Below are 22,081 nucleotides of genomic sequence, written 5' to 3'. Positions count from 1 at the left end.
TCAGTTTCCCCCTCTCTGTGGACAAAAGCATCCCTGCTTTATCCCACTGCTCTGCCAAGGGGAGAGCTCCTTGCTGTAGGTAGCAGCGCTGGTGTTTTTCCCCTCCAACAGAAAAAGAGGGTAATTTTTCTTCCTCCCCTGCAAAAGGTTTGAAGGAGGTTTTGGGACATGGCCATCGTCTTGCCTTCTCCTAACCTGGTCACATCCCCCAGGTTTGAATTTGTTGTATCCTTCTGGCTGGTCTTTTGTGTCCTAAAAATCCCTGGGTGGAGGCCACGCAGTTCCTTAGTTGCTGTATTCTCCCAGCAGGATGGGTGCTCACCCTGCTCCCCTGCTCTGCACAGCACCACTCCAGCCCTCCCGACCCCCCGCCATCGGCACAGCTGAGCCAGGGGGCCGTGGGATGCTGGTGCATTGCTGGTGACCACTGCAGGAGTTCCAGAGTTTGAGGTGGGGGCTGGAGCAGGTCCCCCTGCTCACATGCACTTGCATTTATGCCACTTGCAGAGTTCTGTCCCCGGGGGGATGTCGGAGGGCGGCCGGGGCCGTGTCGATAGGAGCGCACACGGCACACGCAGCCAAGGGCGGTGGGGCCGGTGTTGTGTAACTCTCCGTGCAGCTCTTCACAGGGGGACGTGTCACTGTGTCCCATCCTCCTCAATGCCACCAGACCTGGTCCCTGCCCCAGCCATGGGGTCCTTTCACTCCATGCCCACCCGTTGCTGCCACAGCCACCCAGCTGTGCCAGGATGCTGCATGACATGTGGCTTTACCCCTCCAAGGGATGTTGGTGGACAGGACTGGGACCCCAGGGGTTCTGCAGGCTGTCTTGGCTGGCAGTAGCATGTTACCATCTTTACCCTCCAAAACCTTCCCTTGACAGCATTTTGGTTTGTCTTGCTGGTGCCCTTCTCCTCATCATCCCATTTGTGCACGTGCAGCAGTGCCCGGGCTCACCAACACCAGGCTTTGCAATTGCCTTGTTCGTTGTAGGGTTGCCCAAGGACACATGTGGGGGTTGTTATTTTAGGGTTGGCCAAAAAAAAAGTAGGGATCCCTCCATTGCTGTTGTGATCCTGAAGTGTGTGCCTGAGTGAGCCATCCGTCAGTGATCTGTGCTGTGCAAAGGAGCGGGAAGGGGGGAACACAAGCAGATGTGCACCAAACCTTGATGGTTTAAAAATGACCTTATAAAATGCCTTAAATGCCCAGGTCTTTGCCTGCAGGGTCTGTGGCTGCTGGGCCTCTTAAGGAAGCGATGCACGACAGCACCCCAGGCTGGGGTACAGAAATAATGAGTTATTTTAGGGATCTCGATGTCTGTCTGGTGGGTGCCTTCATGGCCACCTCCACTTGAAAAGGGCTTCCCAAGCGAGGGGAGTGGCCTGGGAGGGACAGTGGGTGCCCTGGGTGGTGTCAGGGGGGTGTCACTCAGGACCTCAGCCCCGGGTTGTGGGGTACCAGCCTCGGTGGATGCCGACATCGGGCAGAGATTTGGGGTTGGGCTGAGAGGGCACCCAGGGCTGGTACCCGTGGGCAGGGAATGATGAGGATTAATCGAGTCTCTGATCTCTGACGACGAGAGGGGATGGGGAACATGGAGCCCCCCCGGCGTTACGCAACGCCTGTGCTAAATCTTCACTGCAGCAGATGAAGATGGTCCCCAAAATACCCTACCCTGCCTTTACTGCCCTTGCAGCTACGTGGGTTTGGGGTAATGCCTGAAGTCTGGGGGTGTTCATCTCTCCAGTAACGTCAGGGAAAGGTGGAAAGGGCAGAAACATGGGACCAGAAACCTGGTACCCCCTGGAAAGGAGATTTCCAACAGTCTCAGCTCGAGCAATGGAAGCATTAAAGGGAGCCCTTGCAGGAATTAAGGCACTAAAACTCATGAACTGGTGTGGGTAGAGCCACGAGCTGAAGGAAAACTACTAGCAGCAGAGCAGTGAAAAGGCCTTTTTCATCTTGAAGATGCCAGGCAGCACCATGTGTGTGCCAGGAGTGTTTGTCAACCCCAACAGAAAAGGAGGGGGACTTTTGTTCCTCTCCTGAGAAATGCTTAAAATGGAGTTTGTGTCATGGCCATCGTTACATGACAAGAACAAGCTGATCTTGCCTTGGAACACAGACTACCTGGTCCCACCATCTGATCCCACAGGTCTGAATATGTCCCATGCTTCTGGTTAGTCCTTCACATCCCAAAAATCTCTGAAAACTCCCTCAAGCTTCTTCTATTCCAACCCCCTGAGACCACTAAGGCATCTTGGGCTTCCTACCACTCTCGCACCGCGATTTCCCTCCCTGCCCCTTGGAAATACCACCGAAGGAGCGCGTCCGCCTCGCTGGCGGTGGCTCCCCACGGCCGCAGCCGAGGTGCCAGCTCCTGTACATGTAGGGAAGAAGTGAGGCTGTAATCTGAGCTCGGGGGAAATTAGCCAGGACAGCAGCAAAGTCCCCGTCGCTCGCTCGGCCGCCGGCGTCGGGCTCAGCATCCGCGGTTCTCGCTGCCGTCGCGGGGTAAGTAGAGCCAGGAGGGCGGCACTTCTCCAGCGTGGTGTGTCCTTCCTCCCCATCTCTTCCCTTGCTGCTGGGGTTAACAGTGAAGTTTAGAGCTCTGCTGACACCTTAACCCACGGCAATGTTGGAATTAAAATGCTTCAGGGGTGGAAATGACAACTTTGCCCTGGCACGGACACGGAGCCAGGAAAATCGCCTGATAGCAAAGCATGGTCTATGTTTCTCACCAGGAGTTGAAGAGTTGGTAATGCTTGGATTGAGCAGGAATAATAGTGGGTTTAAAGCCCAAAAAAGAGTGGAGGGTGCTGATGAGCGGTTGATGGCTCAGCCTTGCTTACATCCCATCTCCCCTTGCATGAAGGGATCGTGGTTCTCCTGGTCATCCTGCTCCTTTCCATGCTGATTCCCAGCTGGAATTCCACCATGGGGAGAGCAGTGCTGAGTGCCTCAGCATTGCTTTCCCCACAGCTCACAGCTCCTGCTGGCAGCTCCATCACTCCCAACCTGCCGTTGCACCTTCAGGATAAACATTTCCTGGGCGCGGGCTCTGCCCACACACGGGATTTCCCTTGAGCAGGAGACACAGCTCCTGGAGTAGGGGGGTTTGTGTTGGGTGAGAGCAAGGAAAAAAACACCTTGGGGGGTTTGGGAAAGAGACCTGGATAGGATCTGGGCAAGCAGGAGGTGTGGGATGAATCCTGCTGCGGGCTGAACAAGGCTGAATGGCTTCAGATCCATCATCTTTTGCCTCTGACCCTAAGGTGTGAGAGAGCTCTTGAAATGTCTGTGATATCCCAGGTGTGCTTCCAAGCACTCCTCTGGTGCTACCTTCAGGATAGGAGCCCCTCAGCTCTGTGCCCCTCAGCTCATCTCCATCTGGTTGGTGATAAAATCCACTTGGAGACATTTGCCCTTTCTGTCCCGCTGTTCCCTTTCTTCCCACGCTGATTTTTAGCAGCTGAGTGCTCCTGCTTTGGTCAGGGCCAGAGCTGGGGCAGGGTTGTTGCTTATCCCCTGAGCCTCTTGGCATGTGCTAGGTGGGAACCTGCCATTCCCAATGGAAATCCATGTCCCTGCAGAGGCCCCAGTAATGGTAGACAGGAGCATGACTGGTTGATTCCAGCTCTGCCATCATCTGCCTCAGCCCCATTGCTGGGGAGGGTTTGCGGATGGGAATGGAGCCCAGCATGTATCCAGATTTGGGAGCATGCAGGAGGCAGCAGGGCCATGTGGAGATGGCCAAGATCACCCATCCACCCAAGAAATCCTCTGGCCTACACGGCCCAGGGATGGAGATTTTTGGGAGGGAGGCACCTACCACAGCCTGGGCAGGGAACAGGACTTTCCTGGGGACTTGCACAACCCACCGGCACCCTGGGCACAGCTGAGCTGGGTGATATTTCAGTTCAAAGCCCCAGACACCTCCCAGCCATAAATCCCACCTGATGGACTCCTCTTCACCCTCCAAAGATGCTGCTGATGCAGCACCAACCATCTCCTTCACTGGAGTCCTGACCACAGCAGCTCTGGGTGGCTCCCAGGACACTGGTCACCCTGGCAGGACATGGGGAGCAGGGACAGGGCATTGACACTGCAGAACCTTAATTCCCGGGACCGTGGGGCTTCCAGGAGGAGATCTGTGACACCCTGCAGGACAAATCCTGCTGGGTGCAGGGTCTGGAGCATCAGCAGGCAGGGAAGCCTCCCCTCCCCTCCCCCTCACTAAATCCCTTCCCCGGCGCAGGACAGTAGGTTACGGGACTTGACCAGAGGTTGGATTTAAGGAGATTACAATTTCTCCCCCAGGATAATCTAGAAATTCAATTAAAACTCTCTGTCTCTCACCCGGGCTGCAGCAGGGCCACGGGGCACCCTGTGCCCTGCAGCCATGGCCAGGGAGCGCTGGGGAGACCCCCCAGGGCACACATCAGGTAAGGGCTGACCCCCTCCTCCGGGATCCGGCCAGAGAACCCCCTGCCTGGGGAGTAGCTGGTGCTCTGCCCCTTCCCAGGGTGATTTCCTGGGGTATTAACACCCGTCCCCTGAGCCAGGGCAGCTGAGGGGGCTGTGGGGAGGGCTATGAGGGTACCCCAGAGGTTTGGGTGGGTGTCACAGGAACAGGGCAATCTGGCTGCATCCCCTGGGCTTTTGAGGCATCCTTCTTCAGCCCTTGGTGCAGGCGGTCCCTGCCAAGGCCTGCGTCTCCCCTTGCCCTCATCCTTAACCCCAGCCATGTCCCGCTGTCCAGCCGTATGGATTTGAGCAGATGGAAAAACAGGCAGTGTTTCCCAGGCAGGCAAGATGGGATTTCAGGACCTGAGGGTTTGCAGAGCTGGCTGCGGGTTGGGATGGCTGTGGGAGCTGCAGCATTCCCTGACACTGCAGCTGGGCAGGGGGGGCATCACCTGGGAGTGGTGGGGGCGGCGGGGCTGGATGTTTAGCCCTGGGGTCCTGTCACTGCAGGGTGTGGGTGCTGGAGCAGGGCTGGGTGCTGGAGCTGGAATAGACATGGAGGCAGCCAGACTGGAATGCTCAGTCCCCTCATCGTGTCATGGAGTTGGGAACCCACAGTGTGTTCAGTGCAGCCTCCAAAAGGATCTTTCCCAGGAGCTCCCTGATCACATTTATCAGGAGTTTGAGGGTGCTTAAGCACAAGCCTGTCACTCTGCAGAGGCCACCTGGCCCCAGCAGTGATGAAAGCTGCACGTGGCCCTTTTCCCTCCTCCCATGCCCGTGGCATCCACACGTGGTTCAGGGGGACAGGGATGAGCCAGCATCTCTCCAGGCACCCCGTCACCTCCGGTCTTCCCACTGAGGGCCTTCTTTTCCCACGTGCCTCAGTTTCCCTTCTACATTTGCCATCAAGGCTGGCAGACAGCGATTTCTGAGCTGCTCACTGGCATTAGAAGGTTGTTTTTGGGGGTCCAGCAAAAGGGTGTGTGCCCATGGCTGTTTTCTACCTGTGTCCCTGCCAAAACGGAGCAGGTTTTTCTCATTGGGGATGCACTGTGGTAGCAGCCTCTTGCCTGTCCTCCCTGGCAGTGGAGGGGAAACAGGGAGCCATCTATTCTCCAGATACATTGCGAGATATACTGGCCCTGCCTCGTGCTGACCCTTAATTTATTGGAAGCGCTCAAAGACAGGGCGTCAGAGGAGGGAGTTATTCAGGCACTGGTGCTGCCCCAGCACAGCTTGGGGAGCCCCCAGCTCTGCTGCTCTCCCCTTGCTTTGTGAGTGCTCAGTGCCGGGTCGCTTTGTTGGGACGGGATGAGCAGGAGGGACTTGGGCACCCTTGGCTGAGCGGTCCCAGGTCAGGAGCAGAGCTCCCTCCTCGCCGCTGACATTGCTGTCCTGCTGCTGGGCCATGAAGGGCATCACTGCGGGAGACAGCGCTGCTGTCTCCCGGCACAGGGCAGGCAGCAGCTCCGAGTGTGACCTCCTCACACCGACCCCTCCCACACGATCACCTCTCCCACCCCCGCGGCCAGAGGACCTGCATCCCCAAACTCAGCTCCTCCAAGTCCCCGCCGGGCCGATTCCACCTGAACACAGCCTGTTAGCCTGCACAATTCCATGAGAAAATCAGTGCTGGGAGGATGCAAGAGTGGGGGGCAGCCCTGATGGCTCCAAAAAGCATCCCCTCCGGAGGTACAGGGAAAGGTGTGATGATAAATCGCGTTGACACATTCAGCCAGCTCTAAGTAATGACTTCCCTGGCACCCGACACATTTTCCCAGCGTGCTGGCTGTTCCTAATATTGTTGTAACATTTAACATCCCCTTTTTAAAAAAAAAAAATAAAATAAATAAAATTAAACTGTGCAGTTGGCAGATTACTGGAGACACTTGGATTCTCTGCGGGAAACCGCTCTGCGGTGGGAGTTGGGTTGCTGCAGTTTCGTGGCAGGAGTTGTTGCCTCTCGTGTCAGCTCATTAGCTGGGGCAGTCTGTGGCGTCACTGCCTTTGGAGCCATGGGGAGCCAGGGGCCGTTCATTCCCGAAACTAATGTTATGAGCCTGTTTTGTTTCCGACGTGTTAACACTATTAGCGCTGCACAGGACACGTGGCACGAGCAGCAGGGGATGGTCCCGGTCCTGCCCGACACCCAGCATGGGCTTGTCCACACTGAAGCTGGGCTGGGAATGGGATTAATGGGCAGTGATTATGAGGGGAAGTTTTGGGTTTGTTCCTGTGAGGTAAAACTGTGATGGCCAGGGGTGTGAAACTCCTGGGAAGGAGGCTGGGAGGGGGATGTAACCCCCTGTAACACCTCCACCAGCCCCCTGGGGCAGCGCTGGTTGTGGGGAGATGCCAGGGTGATGCTGGAGGATGCACTCCTGACCCAAGGAGATGTAAGGTGACCGTGGGGACATGATCGCCAGCTGGTCCCTCATCAGAGCCTGTCCAGCCATGAGTTTCCAAGTGTTTGCATGAGCTCTCTCCCAGCCCGAGCCTCCCGCAATGGCAGCGTGGGGCTCCAGCCTTCAAATTTAAACCAAACCAGAAATTCGGCTTCCAGCGAACTTGAGAAAGTGTATTTCCAAACAAAACTGTGCTAAATAAAGCACGAGCCACAGGCGGCCTCCTGCTCCGGCAGATCCACTTTGCTGCCTTTATTTAGCTGCAGTCTCCTCATGGTGTCCCTGCTGGCCCGGGATGGGGGGGTGGTTGGTCCTCCCAGGAGCTCCGGTGCTTCGGGAAGGACTCAGTCCCGTGGCCTTGGGGAACAATGGGGACATGGGCTTTGTCACAAGAGCTGCCCTGTACCCAAAACAATGTCAGACCCTTGGGTCCATCCTGGCATTGTCCTGCAGCAGAGGGGTCCCTGAAACCCTCTGTGACATGGGAGGAGGAGGAGGAAAGGGAAGGAGGAAAGGGAAGGAGGGAAGGAAGGAAGGAAGGAAGGAAGGAGTGGAGAAGAAAGAAAGGAAGAAAAAAGAAGGAAGAAAGGAAGGGACGGAGAAAGCAAAAATGGAGGGAAGGAAGAAGGGATGGGGAAAAGGGTGCAGGCAGGGGGGAGCAGTGGTGGTGACTGGGGAGCATGAAGGTCCCTGGGAACCTCACCCCAGGTTAAGGCAGGGTTGCTGCCTCTTCAGTCACCCAGGCATATCTCCCCTTCCAGCACAGTTAATCCAGACCCCAGTTAATCCTCTCACAGGTCACTGGGAACTCACTGCATTTTGTTGACTTCTCAAATGCATCTAGAATTAATTAAAAAAAACCAACTCTCAATTCATCCTGTGGCAAAAGCACTCAGCATGTTCCGTGGGGCGAGCTGGAGGGGTGATGGAGGAGCAGCCTTTTCTGGTCCCACGTGCTCAGCTCTCGCTAAAAAAAAAGAGGAGAGAAATTATTGGATGTAGCCAGGATGATCGGGAGGAAGACTCGGGATGAGAGACCAGGTTGGAGTTGGGCAGCGTGAACCTGCAGCTGGCCTGACAGGTCAGCTCTGCAAGGCCACTTTGGTCCCATATGACTTCTAGTGACTATAGGGTTGTAAATATTGCCCATTAACATTAACTGTTTGTGCCTATTTTATTATTTCCCGTGTCTCTAAGGAGGGAAAGGCTCTCATGCTGACAGCCCCAGCCGTGTGCAAGCAATCCTTTGGTCTGCTGAGGCGCCAACAAACAACTGTGGCATTTGAAAAATCAACTTTGTGGTTAAAATAGTTGTGCCCAGATCGGAGCAGGCAGAAATGTGTTGCTTGGTGTAAGGTGGTGGCACACATGGATTTGTGCTCAGCACCTGGGAGGTTTGGGCAGTGCTCCTGCTTGTGGTGTTGAGCTTCTGGAGGGATTCCTGTTTCCCAAGTTGAATTTGGGGAGCATTTCAGCAAAAGGCAGTCCAGGGTATCACTGTGAGCCGGGCTGATGCAGCCCCAGGCAGGCTGTGCCTGGCAATGCTCCCTGGTGCTGGTCACTGTGTAATGGAAAGGGTGTGCTTGTCCCAGTGTGTCCCCAGGCGCTGGAGCTGATTGCAGGAATCGACTGCATCGAGCGGGCAGCGGATCCAGCACAGCACGTACAGCCCGGCGGGTTCACCTCTGCCCCCAGGCAGGAGTTGCTGCCTCTGTGCTGCGAGGACAGGGTGTTGTGGGGGGCTCTGCACCTGATCCCTCACCACATCGTTGCCCTGTGAAGGGCTCAGTGCCAGCAAGGTGGTTCCATCCCCAGTGACACATCCCATGGCGCTTAATAAGAGGTGACCTGTGGCAGGAGACGGTTTGAGGAGTGTTCCTGCAGTGCCATCTCTTTGAGGTGCTTGGGATGTGCCACAGGGCTTCTCCACAATCCTGTCCACTCTCTGATGCAGTCCTATGAGGGGCTGGGGGCGTTCAGCAGCCTGGCAGGTTTCCACTGGGTTCCCCTACCACAGGCTCACCTGCACTGAGGAGCCCACCGACCTTGGGCCACCACCCCTGTGTCCATGTCACCTCTCTCCCAGGCAAAGTTGAGTGTAGGTCCTTGGCCCTGCAGCTGAACCCTCCAGAAGGGAGCAAAACAGCTCCCCCTTCCCAAGTGACAGCTGTTCCTTCATAAGGCTTGGCCAGCAAAACCCATCTGTGACCGTAGATGGCTCCATGTCCCAGTGGATACGTTGGGAAAGTTGTTCCTCAGGACATCTGCCCCGAGCGAGTGCCTTCCCGGGGCCTTCTCCAACCAGCTGCACATTGGCTGTGTCCTCTCCCATCCTTGGGCAGAAGGACAGAGGTTAAATCCACATCTCCCTGTGCTTTCCCTTGACCCCAGAAGAGCCGGTGCTGGGAGGTCGGGTGCTGGGCTGGGCATTGATCCATCTGGCAGGGGCAATGTGAACCGAAGGAGCTGCTTCCGGATGTACCTTTATTGATATCGGTGTCCTGAGGAGAACAGCTCTGCCTCTCTGCTTGCCTCTCCAGCTGCAGAGTTCATGAGAAAATGGAGCTGGAGAAATTCCAGTGCTACCCAAGGTTTTTCATCCACTGGAGTTGTTGAGGGTTCCACAAATGCTGCATCACCCCAGCAAGGTTTCCTCACTCAGTTTGTGCTACGAAAGAACAAAATCTAAGACATTCTTCCTTCCTCCTCTGTGTTTTTTGGGAGCAGCCTGTCCATAGAAGGAAGAGTTAGGGCAGTGGAGGGGTTGTCACTCAACATGCACCCCATCAGGCCCATGGCCAAACAGCCCCTTGGATCCCATTGCCATGAGAGGTAACGGTCGTGTCTTTGTTTTCTCATTGCAGAGTCTCTCACGGGATCAGCGTGGTGACGTGGCAGCCAAGACGAGGAATTTTGGGACTTCCCTTCCACTGCAACAGAATCTGGGGGGTGGGCAGGGGTGGGTCAGGGGAACACTGGGAATCGCAGGACCCTTCATCTTCACTGTGGGCTTGGCTCAGGGATGACCACAGGCAGAGTCAACCCTTACAGCATCGTGTCCTCCGAGGAAGACGGGCTGAGGTTGACCACCATGCCAGGTATCAACGGCTTTGGCAACGGGAAAATCCACACCAGGAGGAAATGCAGAAACAGGTTTGTAAAGAAGAACGGTCAGTGCAACGTGGAGTTCACCAACATGGATGACAAGCCACAGAGGTACATTGCAGACATGTTCACCACGTGCGTTGACATCCGCTGGAGGTATATGCTCTTGCTCTTTTCCTTGGCGTTTCTGGTGTCCTGGTTATTGTTTGGGCTGATTTTCTGGTTAATTGCACTCATTCATGGAGACCTAGAAAACCCGGGTGGAGATGATACCTTCAAGCCTTGTGTTCTGCAGGTCAATGGCTTTGTGGCTGCTTTTCTGTTCTCCATTGAGACCCAAACGACTATTGGTTACGGCTTCCGCTGCGTGACGGAGGAGTGTCCGCTCGCGGTCTTCATGGTGGTGGTTCAGTCCATCGTGGGGTGTATAATTGACTCTTTCATGATTGGTGCAATAATGGCAAAAATGGCCAGGCCCAAAAAAAGAGCCCAGACATTACTTTTCAGCCATAATGCAGTAGTGGCAATGAGAGATGGAAAACTCTGCCTGATGTGGAGAGTTGGGAACCTCCGTAAAAGCCACATAGTAGAAGCCCACGTACGAGCTCAGCTAATTAAGCCCAGGATCACAGAGGAAGGGGAATACATACCCCTCGACCAAATAGACATCGATGTGGGGTTTGATAAAGGTTTGGACCGTATTTTCTTGGTGTCCCCCATCACCATTCTCCACGAGATCAACGAAGACAGCCCCTTGTTTGGGATCAGCCGCCAGGACTTGGAGACAGATGACTTTGAGATCGTCGTCATCCTGGAAGGCATGGTAGAAGCCACAGCCATGACGACGCAAGCTCGGAGCTCCTACCTGGCCAGTGAGATCCTCTGGGGCCACCGCTTCGAGCCCGTCTTGTTTGAGGAGAAAAACCAGTACAAAGTAGACTATTCCCACTTCCACAAAACCTACGAGGTCCCGTCCACGCCACGTTGCAGCGCCAAGGACTTGGTGGAGAACAAATTCCTGCTGCCCAGCACCAACTCCTTCTGCTACGAGAACGAGCTGGCCTTCATGAGCCGCGACGAGGAAGAGGAAGACGATGACAGTCGGGGTTTGGAGGACATCAGCCCGGACAACAGGCACGAGTTCGACAGGCTTCAAGCCACAATAGCGTTGGATCAACGGTCGTACAGGAGGGAGTCGGAAATATGACTCTTGGTCCTTCCGCTGACTTTTCCAAGGGTATTTTTTTTCCTTCCTCTAATCTCTTCCCCTAAAACCCGCTCAAAATTATGCAGAACAATGCAAGTGCCATAGGAATGCTTGAGAAATTAGTCTCGTTCATAGTTTTCAGTTTCATCGCAATAACCACTGAGCGGTCTGCAGGAGGGGACGGTGGCAGCCCACGGCGCGTGTCCCGCGCCCGGCGCCCGCGGCGGGGCCAGCGGCTGCGGGGGGGATGGACAGACAGACGGACGGATGGACAGATGAAGAGAGGAGGGTCCGTGGGGCGCAGGCAGGCGCTGGCCCCACACGGCCCCGCGGGGCTTTGCTCCCCCCCGCGGGGGAAAACGCCAGCCTTGTCTTGGAGCCGAGCACTGCGAGATCCAAAAAAGAGGAAATATCAGGAAACGAATCTTACTCTCTCTCTCTCATTTTCTAGTTTGGTTTTTTTTTCCTTTTATTTTTTAACTGAGCAGCAACAACAAAAAAAATTGCTCCTTCGGCAGGCGGTCTGGTTCAGTTGCACAAGAACAACACTTGAAATAACATGCAATGTTAATGTACTTCTTTTTAATTTGGGGAAAAAACAGGGGAGGGAGGTGAGAGGGTTTTTAATTTTTTCACCGTACCGTTTGGGAGACTGTTTACCAAAATAATAATAATAATTATTATTATAATTATAACAATAATAATAATAATATTAAATCTGAAAGAAGTCATTCAGTATTTTTTAAAAATGAACAAGGGAATGAAGAAGCCACTGGGGTCCTTTGAGGGGGTGACTTGTGGGGCAGATGCAAGAGCTAGAAGTCAAGACGGCACCCAGTTTTGAGGTGTTTGTTTTCCACTGGCATGGCTTCATAGGCAGAAAACAGATGTAAGTGACTGCAGGTCTGTGGCAGTGAAAGCAAGTAGAGGAATTACTGGCAAAGGAGGTAATAAGGATAAGAAGGACTGTGATAGAAAAAAGCATTGTAAACACAGTAATTAGCCAATATCTGGAAATACTGATTTTCAGGGTGGGAATGGGGTCTGGAACATCAGCTGCTGAGTGTTGGGTCTCCCCCAAAATCTCTGATGGGGAATTCATAAATTCCATCACGACTGGGATAAAATACTGAGAAGCACAAAAAGGAGAGTGGAAAGCTGTCAAAATTGGGTATTTTCCCACCTTTCCAACCAATTTGGTATTTTTCTTCCTTGAAGAATATTTTTAAACATGGAAACCAATGTGAAAATTATGCTGTAGGGTTGCACTTCTTCTAACACAGGAGCCACCTCTGTGCCGGGGCTGGGATTTATGAATTCCCTATTCACCAGAGGGTCCTGCTTCAGAGGCAGATGCTTTTCCCCAAACAAGAGATGCCAGTCGAGGAAATCACCCAGTCTTGAGCTTCAACCCACCCCTGTGTCCCAGCCTCAAGGTGGATTGTGCCTTAGAGATGCGAACTCATCCTGCACCCCAGCCCTCCTCCACAGCACCCCTTTTGCACCCCCCCACTGGGGCACGTTTCCTTTGCTCTGCAGCACCCACATCCCCTCATCTGCCGTGTTTTAGGCTGGCCTTGGTGACAAGCTGGCTTAGCTTTTGCTCCAGCACAGGGCAAACCAGCCCATGCATGGGAAGCCTTTGCTCCTGCCCTGCTCCCCACCGTTGCACAGAGGGAAGGAGTCAGGAAGATGCAGGTCGCGGATCCCTTCATCCATCCGTGCTGCTCATTGGTGCTCTGGGAGCCAAAATCCGGCTCCCTGCTCCCTGTGGCCATGGGAAAAGCTTTGTAGCCGTGGGTATCCCACATCCGACCCTGGGCATGGAGCCCTGGCAGCACCCATGCTTGGGGAGAAGGGCTCGAGAGCGGGGTCCCCTGCCGTGTTTGGGCTGTGACAGGCTCCCGGTGCTTTCCTCCCCCCAGCCCACGTCAGTGAAGCCATGTCCTGGAGCCATAACTTGCTGTGGTGTGTCCAAACACGGGTGGCAGAGGCAGGATTTGTCCTGTGTCCCCATCTCCATCTCCTTCTTGCCAAGGGCTCTGGGGATGGGATACCCCAGCGTGTCCCCCTGCCCCGTGCCACCGAGCACCCTGTTGGGCACCGGGACTTCATCCCTGCGGAGATTCTTCCCACCAGTGTCCATCACCGTCACCCCACCCTGCCAACCAAGGGGCTGCATCATTTTTGGCTGCCCCTAAAAACCGACCACTGGGAGAAAACATCCCCAGGGGCAGCACCGGGAGGCAGCTTTTTCGGCACTGAGTGCCCTAGATGGGTTGTCCCCAAAACTGGGGACACGTAGGGATGTGCCACTGAGCTCCAGCCACGGCATTTGTGTTTCTGAGGCAGCGAAGGTGGATGCCATCCCATCACCAGTCCCTTTGCTCCCAGGGGGGAGGGCTTTGCCCCCCACTTTTTGCACCATAGCATCTGGGGGGTTGGGAAGGATGCAGGGGGGGGGGCAGAGAGATTTTGTGTGAGCACTACTTATTTATTTTTTTAAAAAAATGCTTTTAAGTGGTTTTAGGTTCTTTTGAATAAATAATAGTTATTACAAAAAAAAAAAAAACAACAAAAAATGGTGCACATCTTGCTGCTGTAGAGTTCTCAGAGGGTTAATTTCTTTATATATATATATCACAGTAAATATTTGTATAAAAACAAAAGAGAAATAGAGATGTCTTTAAGTAAATTATTGCTTTTAAAGAAACTTCTATGATTGTACAGTGTTACCTGGGAGAATAGAATAATATATACAGATGTATTTTTAAACTGCTGTGTAGGAGGATGTGAACTGGGACAGGGAGTGCCCGAGGCTGAAAGGGTGAGGGGGTTTTGGACCCTCCCCAGACCCTGTTCACTCACTCCCTGCCCCAAACCCTGCTAGTGAGGGTCTAGCTCTGGTGAGACGTCGTAAATATACTGTATAGTCCTTGTCCTGGCCATGGACCACGCCGGTACATAGTGTATTAATATTATTTTTGCCTACCTGTGAGTGCTCTGAGCTACTGGTCTTTTTTCCTACCATCAGAGAGCATCAGGAAGGCTGCCCAGCCATAGTTTCAATCGCATAAATTGTCAAAGAAAGTGGTAAAAAAGAAAAACAAGGTGAAGGAAGCACTTCCCTTCGCTGGAGGGGCCAGGAAGGCACAGGGTTGCTCTCAGTGTGGGGTTTTGGTGTTGGTCACAGCACGGATGAGCAGCATCCCTGGGGGAAGGGGTTTGGAGCCAAGCGAGGGGAAATGTCCCCCCCAAAACAGCCACTGGCCTTCAGCGAACAGGTTCCATCCTTGGAGTTAACTCCAGCATTACACTTGATCCTTGGAGGATGGCAGCAGTCCGAGAAAGGAGAGAGCCACTAATCCTCTTGGCCAGCCTCCCGTAGGGTTTGCCCTCGGCCGGGGCTTGGGGCAGCTCTGGCAGCAGCAGCCACCCTGGTCGGGGACCAGGGGCTGGACCCGCTGCTGCTCCCGCTTGGCTTCACCCCACAGAGATGCACCAGTGAGAGCAGGAAGCCGCAGCCCTGCACCCCAAATCCACCTCTGGAAAGAGCATCCTGTGCCCTGCCAGGTGCAGGGTCCCCACTGGGCCGGGCAGGGAGTGCCTGGGGCTGGGGGCTGTCGGGACGAGCCTTAGCTTCTCACAACCCAGTTTAGTGCACTTAGTCTTTTCGGGCTGGGACAATCACTTAGTGCTCAACCTTTCGCGATTCGGTGCCTGCTTGACCTTCAAACCTTTTGTAGGAGATGATTTCAGAGCCACCTTTTCTATCTTTAATAAGGCAGAACAAATACGTTTATTTTTAAACCCTCCTGCTCTTTCCTTTCCTCTCGTGCTGACAACCAAAAGAATCCCCTCTGTGTGTTTCCCCCTTTCATTTCTTGCACACTGCAACGAGTGTGTGACAGCTGGGTGTGGCACTCCGGCCCCATCCTGCTCTCACCCCCCCCCCCCCCCAGTTCAGGAATGCTGCCACGGGGGGTTGGCACAGGGCAGGATCCGGATGCGTTATGAGCAGGGGTGGGATGTGGGATGGTGCCCAACCTGATGCCCCCCATCACCTTGTCCACCAGCTGTGCACAGCTGTCCTGCTGCCCACTCCCAGGGTGCCCATCTTTCCTCCATCCCCCCCCAAACACACCCCAGTGCTCCCCCAGGCTTGGTCCCACGTGGTTTGGGGGCTGGGACCCGGAATTAGTTCACACAGGCAGGTTGGCAACTGGGAGCACTGGTTTCCCAGGGGTAAAACACTGAGTCTGTTCACTGGGGCGATGGTGGTAGAGAAGCCGAGGGATGCAATGAAGTATCTGTACCTTTTCCACCTTTGGTGTTTCTCTGTCTCATTGCACATATATTTGAGATATATGTGACAATGTATATATATATTTGTAAAATGTATTTCAGATGACAAAACTGGCTAATTTTATGTTATTTTAAATATATTATATATATTATATATAAGAGTCTCCAAAAGATATAAATAGACTAGAGAAAATAATATAAATATGTAATAAATGTATTTTGATCTATTTAAAATATCTCGCGTCGTGATGTATATTTTAAAGATCCTAGGGAAGTGTCTGCCTGTAGCCAACTTCCAACGTGGTTCTAAGTCTGTCAGTTGTCACACAGACAGGATGTATGTGGAGCAAACTTTGAGCAAGACTGGGGCCAGCAGGACAAACAGAGATTTTTTTTTTTTTTAAGAGCTTTTTAGCAAATATCCATTCTGCTGCCTCTAGGTCGGAGCAGAAACCACACACCTGAATTTTCCTTGTTATCCTGCAGGAAGGATGATTTTCCTCCCTGCATGGGAAGGGGCTGCAGGGATGCTTGGCAGCACAGGGGGCTCTGCAGAGTCCCCCCTTCTCATATGGCCTCATCCGTAAGTACCACTTGCTCCACTGCACTTCCTGATGGGATTTATCCAGGGGACAAGATCAGCTCAGCCATGCAGGGAGCCCGGAGATGGGAAAACAACCAGGCAGAACGAGCCCAGTCACCTGAGACTGACCCAACAAATCTTCCCAGAGCGACCTTGGTCCCCCTTGGGCTCCAGGAGGATTTGTTTCCTACGGGCATTGCCTCCTTTGGGGACCTCAGGGGACATCATGTTGTGTCCAAGTGACAGTTTAAATGTCTTTAATGGTACGTCACGGCTGAAGGAGAGCGGAGAGAGTCTGTGGGATGCTATTTACAGAGAGGTTAATGGCCTGGTGGACACAGAGCCCCTGTATTTGCCATCCTGGATTTTCCTCCTGGTTTTTACACCTGGCTGCCGCAGGGAACGGGGCTCATGCACTGAAATAACCTGGAGAAATTCTTAATCATCATTCCTCAGGCTGGTCATGGGTCTGAATCCGGGTTGAGTGACTGGTGGTTGATAGTTTCCACCCACAACTGATGGTCACTTGGGTCCCATCGGCTCCATCCCTTTCCCTATAAGGAAGTTTTCTACCCATTAAAAAAAAAAAAAATCCCTGCCAGCCACTCACTCTAATCACCACAGGAAGGGCCAGGGCTAAGCAAGACTTAAGAGCAAAGCCCATTTAATTTAGCAAAGGGGGATGCTGAGAGGTGACTTGATTACAGCATTTGTCATGGGTAGGATACACTGGTACAAAGAGGTAACTTAATCTACCAGGGAAAGGCATAATAACCACCTCTTCCTGGAAGCAGAAGCCAGACAAATCTATCTTTGAAATAAGGAGAGATCTTTTAATAATGATTAGCTATTAGAACAAGCCACCAATCTCTGTCTCTTAATGCCTTTAAATCTGGACCAGATGCTTTTCTGGAAGCTTTTCTCCTGCTGAGGAGAGGGGCGGGGGCTCCTGAAGAAGGTAAGGGCCTGGTGCAGGCAGGAGGTGAGATGGGAAAAACTCTATTCCAAAACACGGGCTGGATCTCAGAAAGGAAAATGCCAGGGAGGACGTGGGGGATGCTCTGGCAGGGCCCTGCCAGCATCTCTCCTGGGGACACGCACCGGCCCGTGCAGCAGCTTCCCACGGCTCCTGTGCCTCCGCTCCCAGGGATCTCTTTGCCACACGGCACTGACTCCTCCTGCAGCAGTTTGCACTACAAACCCCAGCTTCATTTGTGGAAGCATTTAATGATTCAGGAGCCGGCAGCTCCCCGGGGATGGTTCCCACTGCCTCCAGAATTCCTCCCTCAGTGGCTGCTTGTAGCAGAAATCCCCAGGGAGCTGAGCTGGCGCTGGAACCACGGGAAATGTGCTACCAGGGTGTTTGGTCCTGGCTTTATTTCCAATCCAACCCTCCTCACCTTTGGGGGTTAGAGCTGAACTGAGGGGTGGGAGCAGCAGGGATGGGAAGGCAGTGGGTGGCTCAGAAGGGAAGGACCTCACTTACACCTCAAAGGCACGGCTGGGATGTTTTCGGCAGGGATTGTAACCAATGGGATGAGGTTGGGGCTGTTTCTTAGCTGGCAACCTCCACAAGATGTTTGTAAATGCTAAAACCCTCACTTAACTCAGCATTGCACCAGCCCTCACTGGCTGTTCTCCTGCCTCCTTCCCTCCAGCCTCAGGGGATCAGAGCATCTCTCTGTGCCCTTGCAGAGGATTTTGGCCTCCCCAAAAGCAGGGTGGCTTTTCATCGGCTTGGATGGGTTTGACTCAAACCCACTGAAATCTGGGGGGGGCAGTCCCTTACCAAGAGGTAGAGAGCAGGCAGAGGGGTTGGGAGCTCTGAGTTTCCACCAGATCCCCTCATCTCAGAAGGATGAAGGCAGGAACTTTGCCCTAGTCATGCTGCTCTTCCACCCAGCCTGGAGTCATCCTCTCTCCTGGCTACTCCAAGAACCTCAGAACCCAGAAGACCCTCCAAATTTGATCTCTTGCCCACCTGAGTTGCCCCAGTGCCATCTGGGGTGGCCGGGAGCATCTCGGGTACTGCAGGGCGAGACCCAGGGATGCTCCGGGTACCACAGGGCGATACCCAGGGATGCTGAGTTGTCTCTGGGGGTAACCATAGTAACGGAGCAGCATCTCTGCTCTCCTGCTGGCAATTTGCTTTTTCATCCTGCATTAAGGTGGACCCTCTCCTGCTCCTTTCTCCCTCTCCGCCTGGCTGGAATGGCAATGCCAAGAGCTCTCCCACTGAGGGGTCAGCTCTTCCACCCCATCCCATGCCAGCTTTCATCCCTCTGTATAACAGGATATTGTCAGGGAACCAGCCCCCAGCACTTTGCAGGGAGTCCGGGAAGGCGGCAGCTGGAGTTTCTCCTTAACAGAGATTTATTATTGTGAGTGGGACAAAATTAGGGGTTTCCTTACACTTGTTGTTAAAAGGTCACTGTCAAGGTTAAAAACCTTAAATGATTTATTTTCTTTTAATTGTGAAATGCCTCTATTAGCAATAACATGCCGGCTTATTAATATGGATTGGATTTTTCAGCTCTGAATGTAATTATCACTCGTTAAGTACTTTGTTCACCTTTCACATTTCTCCTCACTCGGGGAAGGCAAACACATGAGTCAGCGTCCCTTTTTCTGTCATTTTTAGGCAGTTTTCAGTGACAAGCCATTGTGAATCAGCACAATGCTGCAAAGTTCAGGTCACAAACTCTCACCACGATGCTGCTCCCGGGGAAAAATAGTTATTTTAAGGAGGAGGTGAAGGACACCCCCTGTCCTGACCCTGGGCTTTGGGGTAAGACCCCAAATTAATAAATTTGGAGTCAAACTGGGCTTGATGGTGCTGATTTAAGGAAAAAAGCACAGAGGGGTTTCCAATGGGACATCAGGACTGTGGATGGAGATGGCAGAGACACATCCAAGGTGGCAGATCAACTCCCCTTCCCCAGCCAGTCAATGTTCCCTCTCCTCTTCCCCTGCAGTTGGCACATTTATTTTGGCAATACCTCATTAGTGTGTAATGAAGCCTTCCCCTCTTTGCCCGATGACCCCAAGCATGACTCCAGTCCCCCAGGCTGAGGTGTTTCTCGCTGTCCCCTTCCAGGTTCCCTGCTCACAGGGCTGCCACCCGAGTCTGGTTGGGGGCGCCGGACACTCTGGGATGGCATTAACGGGGGAATGACCCCAAAAGGTCGCTATCCGGGGGCTGGCATCCCCGCCCCGGGGGCTTTGCTGTCCGTTTGGGTTCGTGGCTGACTCAGCCCCAGATGGCTGCTGCGAGCGCTTATGTAACGGCGTGTTTTGGTGGGGGCCGGGGACGCGGTGCGCGGCGAGGAGGTGGGCGCGGGGGCGAGGGAGGGAACAGAGCTAAAGATAAGCCTGGCAGCTCTGACAGTGCTTTGCCGGGCCCCGCGGGAGCCGGCAGGGGAAAGGCTGCTGGGGATCGGGCACCGCAGCTACTGCAGCGGCGGCGGCGGCACCGTCCCGCTCCCCATCCCATCCCTGCATCCGGCTGCCAGGTGCTCCCTCCTCCCTGGGACCCGCCGGGCACCGCCACACCTCACCCTTTCCAGCTTCACCTCCCTGCAGCCTCTGCTCTGCCTCCCACAAACAGACCCCAAACAACCACTTTTCTTTCCAACAGGATTTTTTCCCCTACAACTGGGGTTTCCCCCCCCCACTCCCCCTGCTGTTTCATGATCCGGGTGCAGCAGGGAAGTATTTTGGTAGCAGAACTGAACCAAACTGCATAGAGACTCTCCAAATCCTCTACCTTCATCAGTCCCTCTCTTCCTCCCTCCCTCCCCTCTGCTCCCCTGGTGTCTGCTGACCAGCACTGGAGCTTGCAGTGGGAACAGAAAACTGATGTTATTTCTCTTAAAGGGATGTTTTGGGTGACCTTTGACCTCTGTAGAAGTCTTCCTCTTTCGCTCAGTTTACGATTTCAATGTAAACACAAAGATGACCCTTGTTTTATGGGAGTTTTATTTTAAAGCTCTGGAGATTTGCTAAATAAAAATGGTTCTAATATGAAGGATGGGTGTGATGGCTCTTCTCAGGTGGGGCAGCTGCAGGGCTTGAGGCAGGTCATTAATAACCTGAGACCCTGCCTGGGTGAGTGCTGCATGTCCCTCAGTACTGGACTTGAAAACACCCATGAGATCCCCAGAGATGGTATTCATTTGGCTGGAACTGTCTTGCCCAACCCCAACAATGCTGAACGTGGATTTCATCCCCAAATCCCTTCTTTGCCTTCCATCAGGCCGAACACACGGGTGCACAGCAACACCAAGAAGCCTCGGAAGCTGCTTGAGAGCCCTGGAGCAAGGCAGATCCCTTATCCCTGGAGGGATTCCTGGATGGCTGGGGGTCCCTGCTGCAGGAGGGATGGAGAAGGGCCCTGGCCATGTCCTGGTGAGCGGGACATCATCTGCTGAGCGCTCCATACGGCAGCAGCACACTGACACCGGGTGTGGGGGCGACGGCAGGAACAGGCTCCGTGTCAGCAGGAGCAATTCCGCGGGCTGGGACCAGCACTCAGATGGTGGCGGGAAGTCCACGGCTCCCGATAATTAGGAGAAAAACTAAATAAATCCCTCTGCAGAAGACAATGTTGGGGGAAGAAAGCTCAGGCCTGGGCTCCTGCCAGCGATGGATTTGCAGAGCGCTGCCGCCCACGCGGAATGGGACCAGAGAGGGGCTTTGTCCCCGCAAGGTCAGGGTGACAAGGCTGAGGTGGTGGTGGTGACAACTGGTATGCAGAGGGATAGTGGTGCCCGTGGTGGTGGCAGAGGGGTCAGGTGGCTGCCAGCCCGGGTGGTGGGGGTCTGGGTGCCCCCTCACATGCGTGCCACCCCTCAGCCAGCGCAGGTCTCCATCCCACAGCCCCCGGCGCAGAGAGGACTGGATTTAAGGGGAGCAGGAATCTGGGGATTACTCCACCGGAGTCTGACCAGCCAAAAATTGTTAAAAATCAGAATATCCGTAGCTCAAATCCAGCTTAAAAGTCAAACCAATCATCCAAACCATCTGCCTCGCCACTGAAGATAATACTACTTTTATTGTTTCCTTAAGCTGCTAAGCAGCTTTTCAGCAAGAAAAACCCTCTCTGCTGGGACATTTGTGGCGGTGGGATGGCACGGTGGCCTGCCCCGTGGTGGCCACATCCTGCTGGGATGGAGAAGCAGGGCAGGATGTGTTGACATGGAGGATGCAGTGCTGGGATGGGAGAGCAGGGACTTGCCCTGGGGGCTAAAGCAATTCTCCACACCACGGTGGGGATAACCATTCGCAGCTGGCTGCCTTCACCTCCCCAGGAAACTCGTTGATGGAGGAGCAGTTGCAGTCCCAGCTCTCCTCCAAGACATCCCAAAACTTTCTGGAGGCTCCAGCAGCTGAGGGTGAGCCTGTAACAGGAGCTGCTCTTGCTGCTGCCCACCTGACCTTCTCCCAGGGGTATTATTAGCCTCCTGAGAGCAGCCAGCCCCAGCCACAAGCTTTCCATCTGCAAGTCCTCCCTGGCTGTGGGCCAGGGAGAGGAGCAGGGCACGATCCTCCCCATTTCCTCAGGGAGATCATTGAATCCCAGAATGATTTGGGTTGCAAGAAACCTTTAAAACTTTTCTAGTTCCAACTCCCTGTCACGGGCAGGGACACCTTCCACTGGACCAGGTTGCTCCAAGCCACATCCAACCTGGCTGGAATATTTCCAGGGATAGGGCAGCCACAACTTCTCTGAGCAACCTGTGCCAGTGCCTCAACACCCTCACAGGGAAGAATTTCTTCCCAATGTCCAATATAACTCTACCCTCTGTCATTTTGAAGCCATTTCCCCTTGTCCTCTCACTCCATGCTGTTGTCCAAAGTCCCTCTCCAGCTCTCCACACTAAAGGTTTTGAGCCACTCTCCAAGATCTGCTCACCAATACCTGGAAGATGACTGTGCCCAGCAGAGAGAACAGCCTGCCCTTCCTCTTCTGAACCCTTCTGTACCATGCCCTTGAAGCAGCTG

The 22,081-nt window shown here is 53.8% G+C and overlaps 1 protein-coding gene across 1 annotated transcript in view; it reads left to right on the top strand.

Annotated features, from left to right (window-relative positions):
- The window catches only part of LOC116794710 (ATP-sensitive inward rectifier potassium channel 12), a 33,976-nt gene extending 18,437 nt beyond the window's left edge, over positions 1–15,539 (top strand). The window contains exon 2 of the mRNA XM_032703636.1: positions 9,743–15,539. Within this exon, the coding sequence (XP_032559527.1) occupies positions 9,901–11,190 (1,290 nt within the window). The 5' untranslated portion in view covers positions 9,743–9,900 and the 3' untranslated portion in view covers positions 11,191–15,539. The remainder of the gene's footprint in view (positions 1–9,742) is intronic.
- Positions 15,540–22,081: the final 6,542 nt, after the last annotated feature.

Source organism: Chiroxiphia lanceolata, chromosome 16 (assembly GCF_009829145.1).
Source record: "Chiroxiphia lanceolata isolate bChiLan1 chromosome 16, bChiLan1.pri, whole genome shotgun sequence".
Taxonomy (NCBI): Eukaryota; Metazoa; Chordata; class Aves; order Passeriformes; family Pipridae; genus Chiroxiphia; species Chiroxiphia lanceolata.
This window is presented reverse-complemented; position numbering and strand designations above follow the sequence as displayed.